Consider the following 14,282-nt stretch of genomic DNA (forward strand, 5'->3'; position numbering starts at 1 on the left):
TCGAACTGAAAACTTTCTCCTAGAAACATCATTTTCCTCTGTGCATAATTGAGTTACATATTACATAGAAAACTTAATCATTCTCACCTGAAGTTGCCGCCATGATGACATAATTTCTGCTGTTGCCAGATGTATACAAAACTTATCACCAAATCTGAAAAAAAATATGTCTTTGTTATACAAAACTACTATTTGGATATAGGGTTGACGTTAATAAAATTTAAAAAAATATGTAACTGCGCGCTTAATCACCAAATCACCAGGCTCTAAATTACTACTAAGGCCAACAGGAAAACATTTAAATGTGCTGCATGCTTCTGGGAGCCATGAATGCATTCCCAGCCAATAGCAATGTACAGCTGTAATGATAAAGCAAGTTGCACCTTTTGATATTTTTCGAAACGTTGCTCAGCTATAGTTCACTGCAAGTCGGTCTCGAAATCGATCAACATATCCCTCTTGCAAAATGGTGAACCGTCGACCCTGGTAGTATGACATTCAAAGTTTTGTCACAATTTTGAATTTCATGTAAAATGTAAAATATTAATAATTCAAATTTGGCGTTGGTTCACCGATGAAGCGTGTGAACAGAGAGGGCATAACCCCCTATACATTTGCCAATGATGTGCACTTCATTGTTCGTATGTTAGCACGTTCCTAAATGTTTGCTCCAACTGTTTGCTCCCCTCCCCCCTGCCACTTAATTGACCCCACTTTGGAATTTCTGATGGGTTACAACCCCACCGATCCCCACAACCACCCAACCCTCTTCATGATACGCGATCCTGTCTATTTCCCAGAGAACGCCGGGATTGGATTAATACCTTCCCAACGAAGGTAAAAACGTACAAGCGGCTCATTTCTGATCGGAATCCAAATTTGAGGAGATAATTATTATACATGCTGAGCCGCTGTACTTTGTTAAGAGTTTTGTAGTTATCACACCATGGGCTATTGTCGGGTGATCTTGTCCACAGTTCCGTGGTAGTAGTTCAACCATATTAAAACAACTCATCGGTATAACAGAGCCATATACAAAGCTTGGAAGTATTACCCCTCGGTTTCATACCGCCACGTTCAAAACGAGCATGCCAACAACAACCGCATACAAAAACCGTAGTCGTGTCAACGCATAACACCATGCCTTCAAAATATTACTTTCCTACGTCATCTTAAATGTAGAAGCTCTCTGCAGTGTTCATGCCTTTTATTTAGCTTACATGTAAACATATTCTAAATTGAGAAACAATACGCACTTATCTCACATTTGATATAACTGTAGAATATGATGGTACGCGTATTATATGTTGAAGACCACAGAAATGTGATACGTTATGTGCATGCATGCTGTAGACGTGATGTAGTAAATCATTTACTTATAAGCGCAAAGGACGGTATAATATTTGCGTACGGTTGTCTGTGTTTTCAGGTGAACAAACTTTTGCCTACGAAAAGTTTGTCAACCTTCAGTGATCAAGCCCCCTGCTTCTCCTGCTGAATAAACCAATCACAGTCTAGTATTTTCATGACGACATTAATTACTACTGCTATAACACCATTCATACGTACGCTTTCTAAAAGATCCATGTCCACGTTACAATGTTGGTATGCATAGATTTGTAACTGTTGACTTTCCTCGCTCTATCTGTTATGGTCGTTGTGACCTAAATAGAGCCGGTATTTTCCTTCCAGCTTGAAAAGGAAATTGTCATTTGTGTTTAATAAGGTACAGACTGTTGAGTCATATTTAAACAAGTCGAGAAAAGGATTTCATAATTGGATTCAAGTTCTCCACGAGGCTATGTTTACAAGTCGTTTGTGCAGTTTCCCTGCTGCTTCCCAATATACAGTGTGCATCATTCATAGGTACGTATTACACATAGTGACGTAATTACGCATTTGTTTTGCCGCTGGTTTTGCCAATGGTAACTTTGACCAAAATCATAAAGGCCTAGGCCACTGTATCTTGTAGCTGGCGGAATAATATGATAAATCTTATCCTCTTTGTAACCGTAAATATCCCCATGGTAAAATTTCTTTTATTGTGTTAACGTAGGATAAAGAGACAAACGTTGGCCTAGGCTAGTACTAGTAGTACGTGGTCAAAATGGTTTGACTATTTTTTCCCGAATATTTTGTGAAAGCAATGTAACGTTCTAGGAAAGTTCAACAAAATGTATGTCTGAATCTACCTCGGCAGAAAAGACTACAGACTGCAGTACATGGTAAGTGCCTACTTCATTTTAATCGCCTGGAGGAACTTCAGTAAGTAAAAATTAGCTGACACATGGCAATGTAGTTTTCACGCGGATGCACAACGACAAAGTAGCAACTTAAATTTATCCAACTTGGCAATGGTCCAAAACATCCGTGTTCGTAGGCCTTGTGCTTTACAAGCCTAGGCTTGTGTTGTCTGAGAGCCAGTGCCAACTTTTGTTTTTTTTACATCGACGAACCACATCATCAAAAAGCAAAATTTGGCATAGGCCATAACTTTCTACGTACATCTCCTCATTGGCTACACTGCAGTAACTGATGAGGTGTTTGTTTTTTTATTTCTAATATAAGAGAAGATAAAAATAAAACAGTGATCATCATCAATTATGCATTACCTAACATTAACAAAGGCTGACCTTCAGTGCAATAGGTATGTGGATCATACCCATGTTCATGATTAAATCGTTACATTCAGGTGAGTTAACATTTTGGACCAATATTAAAAAATAGCATTGCAACTTGAATTTGAAACGGATCTATAGCAATTTATCATCAGAATTCTTCATGATGTGATGACACACCTGCAAGTTTCAGGGATGGGGAGGAGAGGAAGAATAGAGGTTTCTGAACAGAAATAAGGTAAATTATCACATAAATCATGTGTGTCAAGGTACTGGCTTTTGTTAGCATAAATACCATCGATATTCATTTCACATTTAAATGAGTGACAAAATCCACAATTTGCAGAATAGGCTGCCCTTGAGTAATGAGCCATCCAGCCAGATAAAAATTAACCCAAATGACATCATACACTAAAATGTACTAAACAAATTAATACATTTATGATTTCCAAAAATATTTTTTCCTAAGCTTTCTGATTCAGATAGATGCCGTCTACTGAAGACGCATACAGTTTCATTCTTCTGTTGGAGAAACTTCTGATCCCAAATTAGCACCATGTTCCCTGCAGAAGTAAATACACAACATTTGAACCGTTTATCCCAGAAGCACCATGTAAAACATGTACATACTGTATATATTTATATCCTTGAAACTGTGTGCACAAAATTTCATGTATCTGTACAACAGCACCGAAGTACCCCCCCTCCCCCACCCCATTGTCTAAACTGCATTGATAATTTCAGACATCCATTCATGTTTTTACGTGTAAATTAATGTGTTACAACCATTAACACTGCTCATAGGCATAGGAGGCGGGGGGCTGGGGGGGGCTGCAGCCCCCCCAACAACTTTTTTGGGTGAAAATTCGGGCAATATGCTGAGAATTTTTCGGGCACCTACTGGAAGAAGAAGAATTTGCAGTGTGTTTTTCTTTTCTTTTTAAGTGAAAATTCGGCAATATGCTGAGAATTTTTCGGGCATCTACTAAAAGAATAAGAATTTGCAATGTGTTTTTCAATTTTTTGGTGAAAATTCGGGCAATATGCTGGGAATTTGTTCGAGCACCTACTGAAAGAAGAATAATTTGCAATGTGTTTTTCAAATTTTGTGGTGAAAATTCGGGCAATATGCTGAGAATTTTTCGGGCACCTACTGGAAGAAGAAGAATTTGCAAAGTGTTTTTGTTTTTGGTGAAAATTCGGCAATATGCTGAGAATTTTTCGGGCATCTACTAAAAATATAATAATTTGCAATGTGTTTTTCAATTTTTTGGTGAAAATTCGGGCAATATGCTGGGAACTTTATCGGGCACCTACTGAAAGAATAATAATTTGCAGCGTGTTTTTTCAATTTTTTTGGTGAAAATTTGGGCAATATGCTGAGAATTTTGCGCCACCTACAAGTCGTTACAGCCCCCCCAAATCAAATGAGGCTCCTACGCCTATGACACTGCTGCATTATGGGGTTCCCATACAGTGTAGATCCCAGGATAATAATAATAATAATAATAATAGCAATAATATTCCACTTCTAGAGCTTTATACCAGCAATAGGTCTCAAAGTGCTAAGTGTTTACAATTTACAGTAATATACAGCATGGCATGCATGCCTTTCAAGGCCTACTACCGTTTGTTGTGTACAGTAGTCGTGACTGCCATTTTGTTTAATATTTGGTTACAAATGACATGTAGAACGAATTTGCTTTTAGCATTTTGCAATCTATAGTACTTGGAAACTTTTCTTCCAGAGGTTTACATTCAGGTTTCCTATTCCTGGAGTGGGATAATGGACCATATCTCTATGGTACTGTAACTATGAAATGATACTCTCCACTGAATCCTCCAATAATTTGAGATACATGACATGTTATAATTGTTCAGCAGTGTGATCTGTGATATATATCATTGTGTCTATTCTCAAGTGGATATACAGTGCAGAGCTAACACGATATCAAACCTACAGCACAAAACCTGACACACACTGTAAAACTACCTGCATTTTCTGCCACTTGAAGTCTCCATACATACACACCATTACACAGTATGTCACTTACCTCTATGTTCTCATCGTTGTAAAGTTTACAATTAATAATAGGTTGCAGAAAATGGCAGTGAACTTGCACAAGGCATAAAAGTGTCTGATTTTCCTATTCTTATTCTTTTTCCTCTCTTTTTCTCCGCCCTTTTGAAAGGTAACACTTTGGGTGCGATTGACGATTAAAGTAAGGTGACCACATTTTTCCAGGAAGTTTGGGACGTGATATTAATGTTGACTTCCTCCCCCCCCCCCCCCCACACAATGTTGATGTACAAGCATAGTACGGTACCTCAACAGTAACTTCTAAAGAGAGGCATTGTTAGGGTCTCAAACATTGCCCAAGGCTTATACACCTTATCCAGAAAAGTATGTTGTGCAAGATTAAAATTCAATGCCACAAACCTAGAAGGTCACTGGAATCCAAAATAGTAATCACTTTCAGTAACACTGAAACCTGATGCGTGCATGTAACTACAGGAGCTACAGTATATGACATGATTCAATGATCTGTGAGAAAATGACTCAATTTACATTTGTAGCCTTAAAGTTGTAAATAATCACCACCTTATAGCCCAGGTTCAAGCTGTCTCTACCAAGGGGAGGCCAAACAGTTGAAATTGAAATTATTCAAGGCCTTCAGGACTACAAATTTCGGGGATATTTCAGAAACATTTGTGGGGACAGCACTTGAAATATGGTTACAACATTGAATTCAGATTTGGCAAAAATGTGACCTTTTAGTTACTAACTAGTATCTGCAATCGTTAACATCAAACACTTGTTTGCTTTTAGTGCAGTGTTGCTACAAAACTTGGTAAACTGGAACAGGCGACCATAGAGTGATATAAGTTTATACAGAACTTCAAAGACCGTAGTTACTGTATGCTTTAGTGTTAGTAAAACTTTCACCAGGAAGCAGTATGCCTGTTATACACGTCAGTCAAAACTACAACTTGTCGGTTGATATACCTCTGAAGTTCTGTACTTACTGTTGAAGGACAGTAAGGAAAGAAATTTTTTTTTTTATTAATATATTGTTGTAGATGATTATAAACCACTGCTACTGAAGCAGTGCAGGTTGTATATATATCCTGTTCCACTTTTTGGTTTGAGGAATTAACTTTTACACATCTGAGGCATATTAGTTAAAGTGGCCGGACCATTTGGTCACATCCTCAGATTCGCCACAAAACCCAATGGGTAAACTAGAAATTGCATTTGCCTGCAAATACGCAGTATTGTAGTGCGTGTGAAGTGCTTGCATTATTAGGAAGAACTTTGGGTTGTTCATGGTGTTATTTTGTGGACGGACAACACACCAGGTAGTATAGTGACGATAGTCATGTGTGAAGGCTCTTGTGAGCGCCGTGACAGGCTCAGAATAAGTTAGCTACGCAGCTAGGCTGCTAGCCTCTGACACTACAAATGTACAGAGACTATATGAAACTTTAAGTTTCAACGTCCAGTCATGTAGGTACAGTACTATTGTTCACTTGGTCAGTAATGCCAAGTTACAAAAACTAAAGACTTTTATAGCCTCAAATGAAACAGGTGTACAGGAGAGATGGTCTCGAATGTCTTAAAAGGATGATCTGTTGTTCAAATGAAGTTTAAAGAAACTGAGATGAATGAGTTATAAGAATTTAATAGACAATATCAACCTGTAAATATTAATGTAATTGAGGGCCTCCACTGAGGAGTAGAGTCCCCATTTTGGAAGCCTTAAATGAGCATCCAGAGGTTTAGCATATATATTAGAGGCGAATATCTTGTAATTATAACTGCAATAGTTATAGAAACATTATTTGGTAGCTCAATAAAACTTTTTTTATTGCTTGTACAGTAGACTGTAGCTCTTTATATCAAGGCTTAAAATCATGCCTCAGTGTAAGTCGCCTATCAAGATGTTGATGGGATCTCTTAATACTGAACATTTTCAAACTGTGCAAACTCATTACTGTACTACAGTAGTTACTCTGTACATATTAGTATATTTCATATGAAAGAGACAGTGCCAAATTTCTGACCTGTTTTATTGCTTACATATTTGGCCAGCTGCTGAGATAAAGGGAAAGCATCAAACAGTCCTTCCTCAACTGTACATAATACTGTAGTATTGAACTTGCACAAACTTGATATATACCTCAAGGCAGACAACTCTATAAAGGAAGTCATTGGCCGGCAGGGATCAGGTCGTTAGAAGATGCTATTAACTACTGTGTAGAGTCTGTAGACACTGGGCAATTTAGCTACTCGTTGATTTAAATACTAACCTATACTGCACATCTGTTACAGCAGCTGCAATCATTTTACTCTTTGAGCATTCGGTGATAATGGGTCATTGTCAAACCTGACCCCCATAGACTTGTTCCCTAACTTGTCAAGTTCCAATGTCACTTTATTCTTACTGTGCAATAAAAGTTTTCAACTGGTACTGTGCATGTCCCTACATACCATAACTGAGGGCTTGGACTAGTTATCATGGCAGAACTTTGACATTTGTAGCCACCATCACAGTTTAGATTTTCAGCTAGAAGTTTTGCATACAGTACACTTCCTTACCCTTTGTGGCAGCTCTCCTTGCATATTATTCTTGCCATTTCACAGACATTTATCAGGTCTTCTAAAATGTCTTTAAAGTACTTTCAACCCTCCTGCCATACCAGCTATACCATCACCTCTTTCCTCATAATCTTCAACAGTCAAAACCCAGGATGAAAAAGATTTCTAATTCTCTACCCTCCATTCTCCTGCACCTACCCCCCCCCAAATGCTTCTTCAGTACTGTAGGTCTATTTACACACAGGGTCCTCACCCCCCCCCACCCCCCATCATTTCAACTGGAATTAATGGAAAAAATTTTAAGCCAATGATTAAATCCAATTAGGTTATGGTGGCACAGTACCAATATCATACAGTACTCACAGACTTTGTTATCATGCATCAATGGTAAATCACATCGTGATGAGAGAAACTCAATTATTTGTTCATTAGTTGGACACCAGTGTGCCATCTGCTACACAATTGCTGGTGGTGGCACTGTAAATTTAACATTAACTCTGTACTGTACATGTACAGTGTGGTAGATCTAGCCCGGCAGATGTCTCATGCTGTTTGGTTTGTAACCCTACTATACTGGTGTACAGGTCAAACTGATGTTTGCTCTAAAGCTGCTTCTTAGATTGTGCCTCATGTGACTGGGAAGGATGGTTTAAAATGGCCTGTGCTGTACAGGACACAGTGCGGCTTCCATGTTTCTATTCGTTACCCATGCAATCGTGATTCTGTCACTTTCGTTTTGCCTTACGTTCCAACTTACATGCATACTGTAGGGCAGGAACATAAATAGTGTGGTACCCACTGTATGTATTATGTAAGGATCCAAAACTTCAGATTCAGAACAGTTGGATGATGTCATATAAACTGTACACTGAATTATTATAGACTTGTGCAAGGCTTTGTTTGTGAACGTTAAAATAGTCATGATATCTGCCAAATGGAATGACTGGAGTTATGTAAATTAGCTGTTTTGGGATTGTTCCTCATCTCTGACATACTGTACATTGAGAGAGTGGTGGCCAATTGGCTAAGGCGTCGGACTCGTGATCCAAGGATTGCTGGTTCGATTCCTGCCTAGTTCATTACGTTGTGTCCTTTGGGCAAGGTGCTTTATCTCACTTGCCTCTCTCCACCCAGGGGTTAAATGGGTACCTGTGTCTGGGACAGGTTATCATTGACTAGGTGTAATATAACGTCTGTAAAGCCCTTTGACACCTATCGCTGGTATAAAGCGATAGATAAAAAAAAAAAGCAAAAAAAAAGGCAAATGTATACTGTACAGTGTACAGACTTACCTCAATCATGTTCATGCCATAATCATTGTATCATGTTAATGATGATTTTTATTTCCCCTTAAATTTAAATTCATTATTTTTTATGAAACTTCATTTCATTGAGAGCACTTGGCTTTCTTATGACATCTTTGCAGTTGGGTGGGTGTACAGTACTGTTTGCCCCCTATTCTGTGGCTAATATCACAGTGCATGTCATAGGTTAAGTACTGTATAATAGATGGTTGTCTTTCCATGTTCTTCTAGATCAGGGGTGGGCAACCTTTTTGAAAGAATGGGCCAGATATAAGGGGTGAAAAATTGACTGGGCCGCAACTAACCAATGACCTGCTGTTGATTTCAAACCTTTGATTCCGAGAACTTTCAAGCAATAGGTGTGTGTACTTTAAAATCTGTATTCACAAAACATAATGTCAATACAGTAGTTGATAATTAATGGGGATAATAGGCCTACCTGACAGCATCATTAGTGCCGACAAATTCTAAGCAGCTAGCTCTTTTTTTGTGATTATGTAAAATAGATTGATTTTTTTCTTTTTCTTGAGACATCTCACTGGCCGCAAAAAAATCACTGGCGGGTCGCATGTGGCCCGCCGGCCGTAGGTTGCCCACCCCTGTTCTAGTTACTGCTCTCCCCAGATTCCATCAAGTTGCTCCAGCAATGCATTCTGCAAAGTCTTAAAATTCTCCTGAGCACCCAAAAAGTAGCAATGAGCTGACTACATAGTGCATACAGTATATACTTAGCAAGAACAATTAAATATAACTAAGTTCAGACCTAATTCTAAAAATACCTCTGATTCTCTCTATAGTTAATTGCATACTAAGGCTACTTACAGTACTGTACTGTAAATCTGCTGGTACATGCCTTGGTTGAGTATTGACATTTGTCATGTGCAGCCCAACAGACTGTAATCTCTGATATCCTTAACATCTGTTACAGTATTTCATTTAATGCCCATCAATGCAGTTTCAGCTCAAACACATACTGTACAGTATATTATGAAGAGGGGAAACCATGAGCTTAGCAGGCTTAAACACCTGTCATTGATATTAATGCTCAGATTCCTTTCAGATGGTTAAAATTTGTGATTTACAGTATCCATTGCTTTGATCCCTTTTATTCTCTCTCTTTTTTTTTTTTGGCAGAACAGGGTAAAAAATTGAGAGGCATGATGAGAGAATAATCGCAGACTTCACAGAACAAATGCTTCATGAAGTCTTCAAAGCACCACCGAAGCCATGCTGGGAAAATGAAAGTTATCTTCATCAAGTTGATCGGTGGACCTAAGGTCACTATCGTGTTCTTCCTGGCCTGCGGTCTGTTTCTGCTCCTGTCCTTGATCGAGAAGCCAGGGGACATAGAGCCGACGAGTCACGGTTACAGAAGCAGGTTAATACACCACCGTGCACCCTCCATCGGGAAATTAAAAGTTTGGTCGTTAGAGGATTACCCGTTGGAGAAACGGGTTTGGAGACCCTCAGACTATGAAACAGATAAACCGTCACCATCTTGCCAACTGGATAAATTACTGATGGTCATTGTACCGTCCACCCCGGGTCAGTTAGACCATAGGACGGCTATAAGGAACACTTGGGGTACATTAAAGAAAGTCAAAGGACCTGTATACCACCAAACAGTATTTGTGATAGGGCTGCCCTCCGATAGCCAAGAGAGAGCGAGCCTGCTGGAGGAGAGCAATAAGCACAAGGATGTAGTCTTTGTGAATGTAGCGGACCCTTACAATAACTTGTCATTAAATGTGCAGTACGGCCTCTACTGGGCCTGGACGGAGTGTAAACCTTCTTACTTGTTAAAAGTCCCCGACGATTCATTCGTCAATGTGAAGTTATTGACTAATTATCTCATGGCAAACGACAGGGTCTGCTCAAAGGACCTCTACGTCGGCCGGACTCAAAATTCGAAGGAGGCATCACGACATCCGGACAAGCATAAAATTGCACCCGAGAAGGCCACGCGAGGTGATTTTTATCCTCGTTATGCCTCGGGCGGGGGTTATCTCATATCTGGAGATGTTTTGGAAAAGATGGTGTCTATAGCCCCCTATGTGCCCCTGTTGCCAGTGGAAGATGCCTACGTCGGTATCCTAGCTCATCTGAGTGGGGTGAACGTAATCGACTCGGGGAGGTTTACATATTATAGCGATAAATGGCAGATTTGTAACTATTTATATTTGATGGTTATTCAGGGAGTCAGTACGGACGTCCAATATCTGTGTCTACGGTACTCGGAAGAGTGCAGTGATGTATGTGCGGAGCAAGTGTCCGGCCGATCTGGATGGGAGTAAGCAGGGGAAAAAACAACATTGAAAGACGATTATGGGTACTTTTATACAAATGCACGCTCAACGAACTTGTGCTCATGTTAACAACATGGATCCATCCGGTGTAAGTTAGCGACGTGCTCCGTCGACCATCGAGCTACCGTACTGTAGGTCCTGTTTCTATTCCGAGCGGAGATTCACAGCAAAGATTTAAGAAGGTAAAACAGGAAACAGAATTCATACGAGATTCTGCTTGGTGTGGGAACTAGGATGCAATGCCATACTCATCCTGCCAAAATGCTGCCACCAATTCATCACCGTGTGGTGCATCGGATCGTATGAGCAGATGTCTCTCTGAAAGTCTCCAATTTTTTTTCCTCCCGTGTTTTTTGGGAATTGTTGTACTGAAAGGGTATCACAGGGTAGGCTACTACCTTACATTTCGGTGACAGGGTCCACAGGAACAGGCGTATACAGTGTAGGCCTTTTCTGATCCAACCAGTGTGTGTGACCAAGTTCATTGTGTAATCGTGTTATGTGTGTCATTGGTAAGTAAGTGATGGACTAAACCTTGCACTTTTCATTAATTTTAACCTTAAACAGTATGTTTGACAGGAATGTTGTGATTCGGTCCTGTCAAGGGAAGATAGCCCATAGATACAGTAAATTATGCTTTTGCCATTCTTTTTTTTTTCTTATTTCTTTTTTTTTTTGGGTGGTCATAGATATTGGTGGCAAAGTCTCTCTACTTTGAAGACTGGTCAGTAGTTAATTCTATCCTCATTAAACCTTGGATTGTTCCTGGTCACAACTCGCAACTTTACATGGAAAGTGTTTTTTAAGGGTTTTACAACATTTGGCAAAGAAATACCAGTGTTTTCAATGGAACATAATATTCTAATTTGGAAAGAGCCATTTTTTTCCCCAGAAAAGCAATCCTCGTTTTATTGTTTCCTTTCTAGGTCAGTAGACACAACTGTTTGTTTTCATGCTTGCCTTTCAAATTCAGATACATTGTCATCACAAAATTGGCACAATATAGGCTACAGTCTTAAATTGTATGGAAAATATCAGCATAGTTAGCATGCTTCCTCTTTTAAAGGTCAAAGGTACATTTAAAAGTCAAAGGTACATTACAGTAACTCTAACTGTCCTCTGGAGACTGCAGCTGTTTTTAAACACATCAAATTGATTTTGTTGATATATTTTCCTTCCATCATTGCCTCATTTAGTTGCAGGCCTCTACAGGTTAGACTGATTGTCTTTACATACAGTATATGGACTGGGTGTCACTGTAGACGTTGCTGGGGTGGTTGGGGGGGGGGGGTGCTGTAACAAAAACTTAATAATAATTTGACATTCCTACAGAAAGTTTGTCTTGCATTGTAATTTATTAACCAATGTTATCCCATGACTGTCAGGGCTCTGGATTTCTGTGTGCTCTACTTGAAAGTAGCTCACAGGGGACTGTTAGACTATCAAGCTGTGATTTCACAGGGGATTGGAAATTCACAGGGGATTGGGTCATCAACTTGCAAATTGGTTGACTGAACCATTCAACAACACACACCTGTTTGTAGCTTTTATTGATTTATCTCTACCATGCTTCAAGTGCATGTGCAAGTATGGAATTCAACCAATGGTAACAAAGGTAAATTTCCTGTCGGTGACCCCCTACCACTTGTTGCTATGGGCTTAGATCATCCACTAATATTGGCAACAAGTTTGGTATAATGACATGACTACAGTATGTGGAATAGGACTCAAAAATTGTCCCAATTTAGAGCGGTGTTTGCTCCAGAAAACATCTAACAGGCAGTCGTATGTCTGCAATGTCAAATACTACCGTAGAGGTACGGTTTGATGTCCAATCTGATGAAAACTGTATGTCTTCGCTTTTATCGAGTTTTACTCCTATGTCAAATCACGCAGGGAAAATGTTGAAAAATATGGAACTATTCTGTTTCATGCGATCCGTTACCATTTGGTTTCCATCTCTGCTTCAAGCCTCAAAGTGATAGATGTTGGCAAAGTATGTTCGAAGCCAAGAAAAGTTTCACCGTCAATGTACAGCTATTCATTAAATTAAGCATCATGTGCTAGCTAGGAAAACTGAAAAGCAGACACACAACATGAACCAAAGTCAAGGGTGGATTTTAAAACTTGCACCAACCAAATATAAATCTTCATTTTAAGAATTTATATGAATGGGGTAGTGTTGAAGTGTTGACGCAGTATCTGCTGTACATATATACATACACTCGAGCTGTAACATGTTTGGGAGACTTTAGCCGTGTTACTATATAAACTGTACTACATTACCCTTGAATTTTTAGTTCCAAGTCTATGTAAAATAAACAAATGTGTCTATAAATGCAGGGTGTGATGTGGTTGTGTGTACCAATGTCTGTATTGAGACAGTACAGTGTTGGGCCACTTGGGAAAACTTTCCTAGGTTTTAGAAGTAAAGTATTTAACTTGGTGATGCAAGAGGCTACAGTTTAAGGGAGAAACATCGTTTGACCAAAGGAGAACTTAAGTGTTTAGTCAACCTTCCCATTTCTGTTCAATTTTCTTTCTTTTTTTTGTTTTTTGGCTGTCTTAAGAAGGCTTGAACAGGTTTTATTTCTGTAAGTAAAACTGAAGATACTTCTGGAGAGAGCTGAGAGCAATTCTGTTTACTTCATATCTTTTCTCTGTTTTTTTGATGGCCTTCACCAATAAGAATTGGATGATATCTATTTCTGTAACTTTTAATGGAAGTTGAATGTTGTGACTGCAGAGATCAAGTCTGTTTGTTTATTAATTTGTTTTCTCATGAGGGGACGGGGGGGGGGGGGGGGGCTGGGGGATACAAACCGTACTACTCGTGCAAATTTACAACTGCCAATAACTACTCAATCGCACATTATATTGCAGGCTGCCATCTACAAGAGGCTTCTATTGTAGAAGTTTGATAGTTTAGATTTTTTATCAATTAATTTTGATTCAAAGAAAGCAAAGCAAATGCCTATAGAAGGTATTCGTTTGCATTCACAATCACATTTTAGTTTGTTGAGTCATGATGAATTGCATTTATTTTTTTATGCAAAGTTAAGTGTTATCGTAGCTTACAGTGTTATTACAATTTACCATGCATCCATAGGAGACATATTCCTGTATTTTTTCGGTAATTAAAGACCGTCGTATTGAGGTTGAGTAATACGTACTTTATAAAAGTTGAATAATTAGTGTTTTGTCATCAATGACGATACAAAAAGAGTGTTATACGACGGTCCTATCTGGACTGTTTGAGAATGTTAACATGTAATGTTAACATGAATGTAACATGTAATGTTAAATAGTGTTATCACGCCTAAGATTGGACATATTTTATCAAATTTTCGGTATTCAAACGTTAACAGCAAGGGCGTAGGAACCGGGGGGGCTGGGGGCGCCAGCCCCCCCAGTGAAAAATATGGGGGGGGGGGGCGGAAGTATCATTCCGCCC

At 39.1% G+C, this 14,282-nt stretch overlaps 1 protein-coding gene across 2 annotated transcripts; it reads left to right on the forward strand.

Annotated features, from left to right (window-relative positions):
- Positions 1–1,580: 1,580 nt before the first annotated feature.
- Positions 1,581–12,562, forward strand: LOC139978580 (beta-1,3-galactosyltransferase 5-like). 2 transcript variants are annotated; one of them, XM_071988915.1, is made up of 2 exons: positions 1,581–1,866; positions 9,657–12,562. In XM_071988915.1, exon 2 carries the CDS (start codon positions 9,722–9,724, stop codon positions 10,814–10,816), a length of 1,095 nt encoding a protein of 364 aa, XP_071845016.1. In that variant the 5' UTR covers positions 1,581–1,866; positions 9,657–9,721; the 3' UTR covers positions 10,817–12,562. The 2 variants fall into 2 exon arrangements, with proteins under 2 accessions (XP_071845016.1, XP_071845026.1); XM_071988925.1 differs by having other exon boundaries at positions 9,662–12,562.
- Positions 12,563–14,282: the final 1,720 nt, after the last annotated feature.

Source organism: Apostichopus japonicus, chromosome 2 (assembly GCF_037975245.1).
Source record: "Apostichopus japonicus isolate 1M-3 chromosome 2, ASM3797524v1, whole genome shotgun sequence".
NCBI classification, from domain to species: domain Eukaryota; kingdom Metazoa; phylum Echinodermata; class Holothuroidea; order Aspidochirotida; family Stichopodidae; genus Apostichopus; species Apostichopus japonicus.

Coding starts and splice junctions, on each gene's coding strand:
- LOC139978580 (XM_071988915.1), top strand. CDS start 9,722: ATGAAGTCTTCAAAGCACCACCGAAGCCATGCTGGGAAAATGAAAGTT.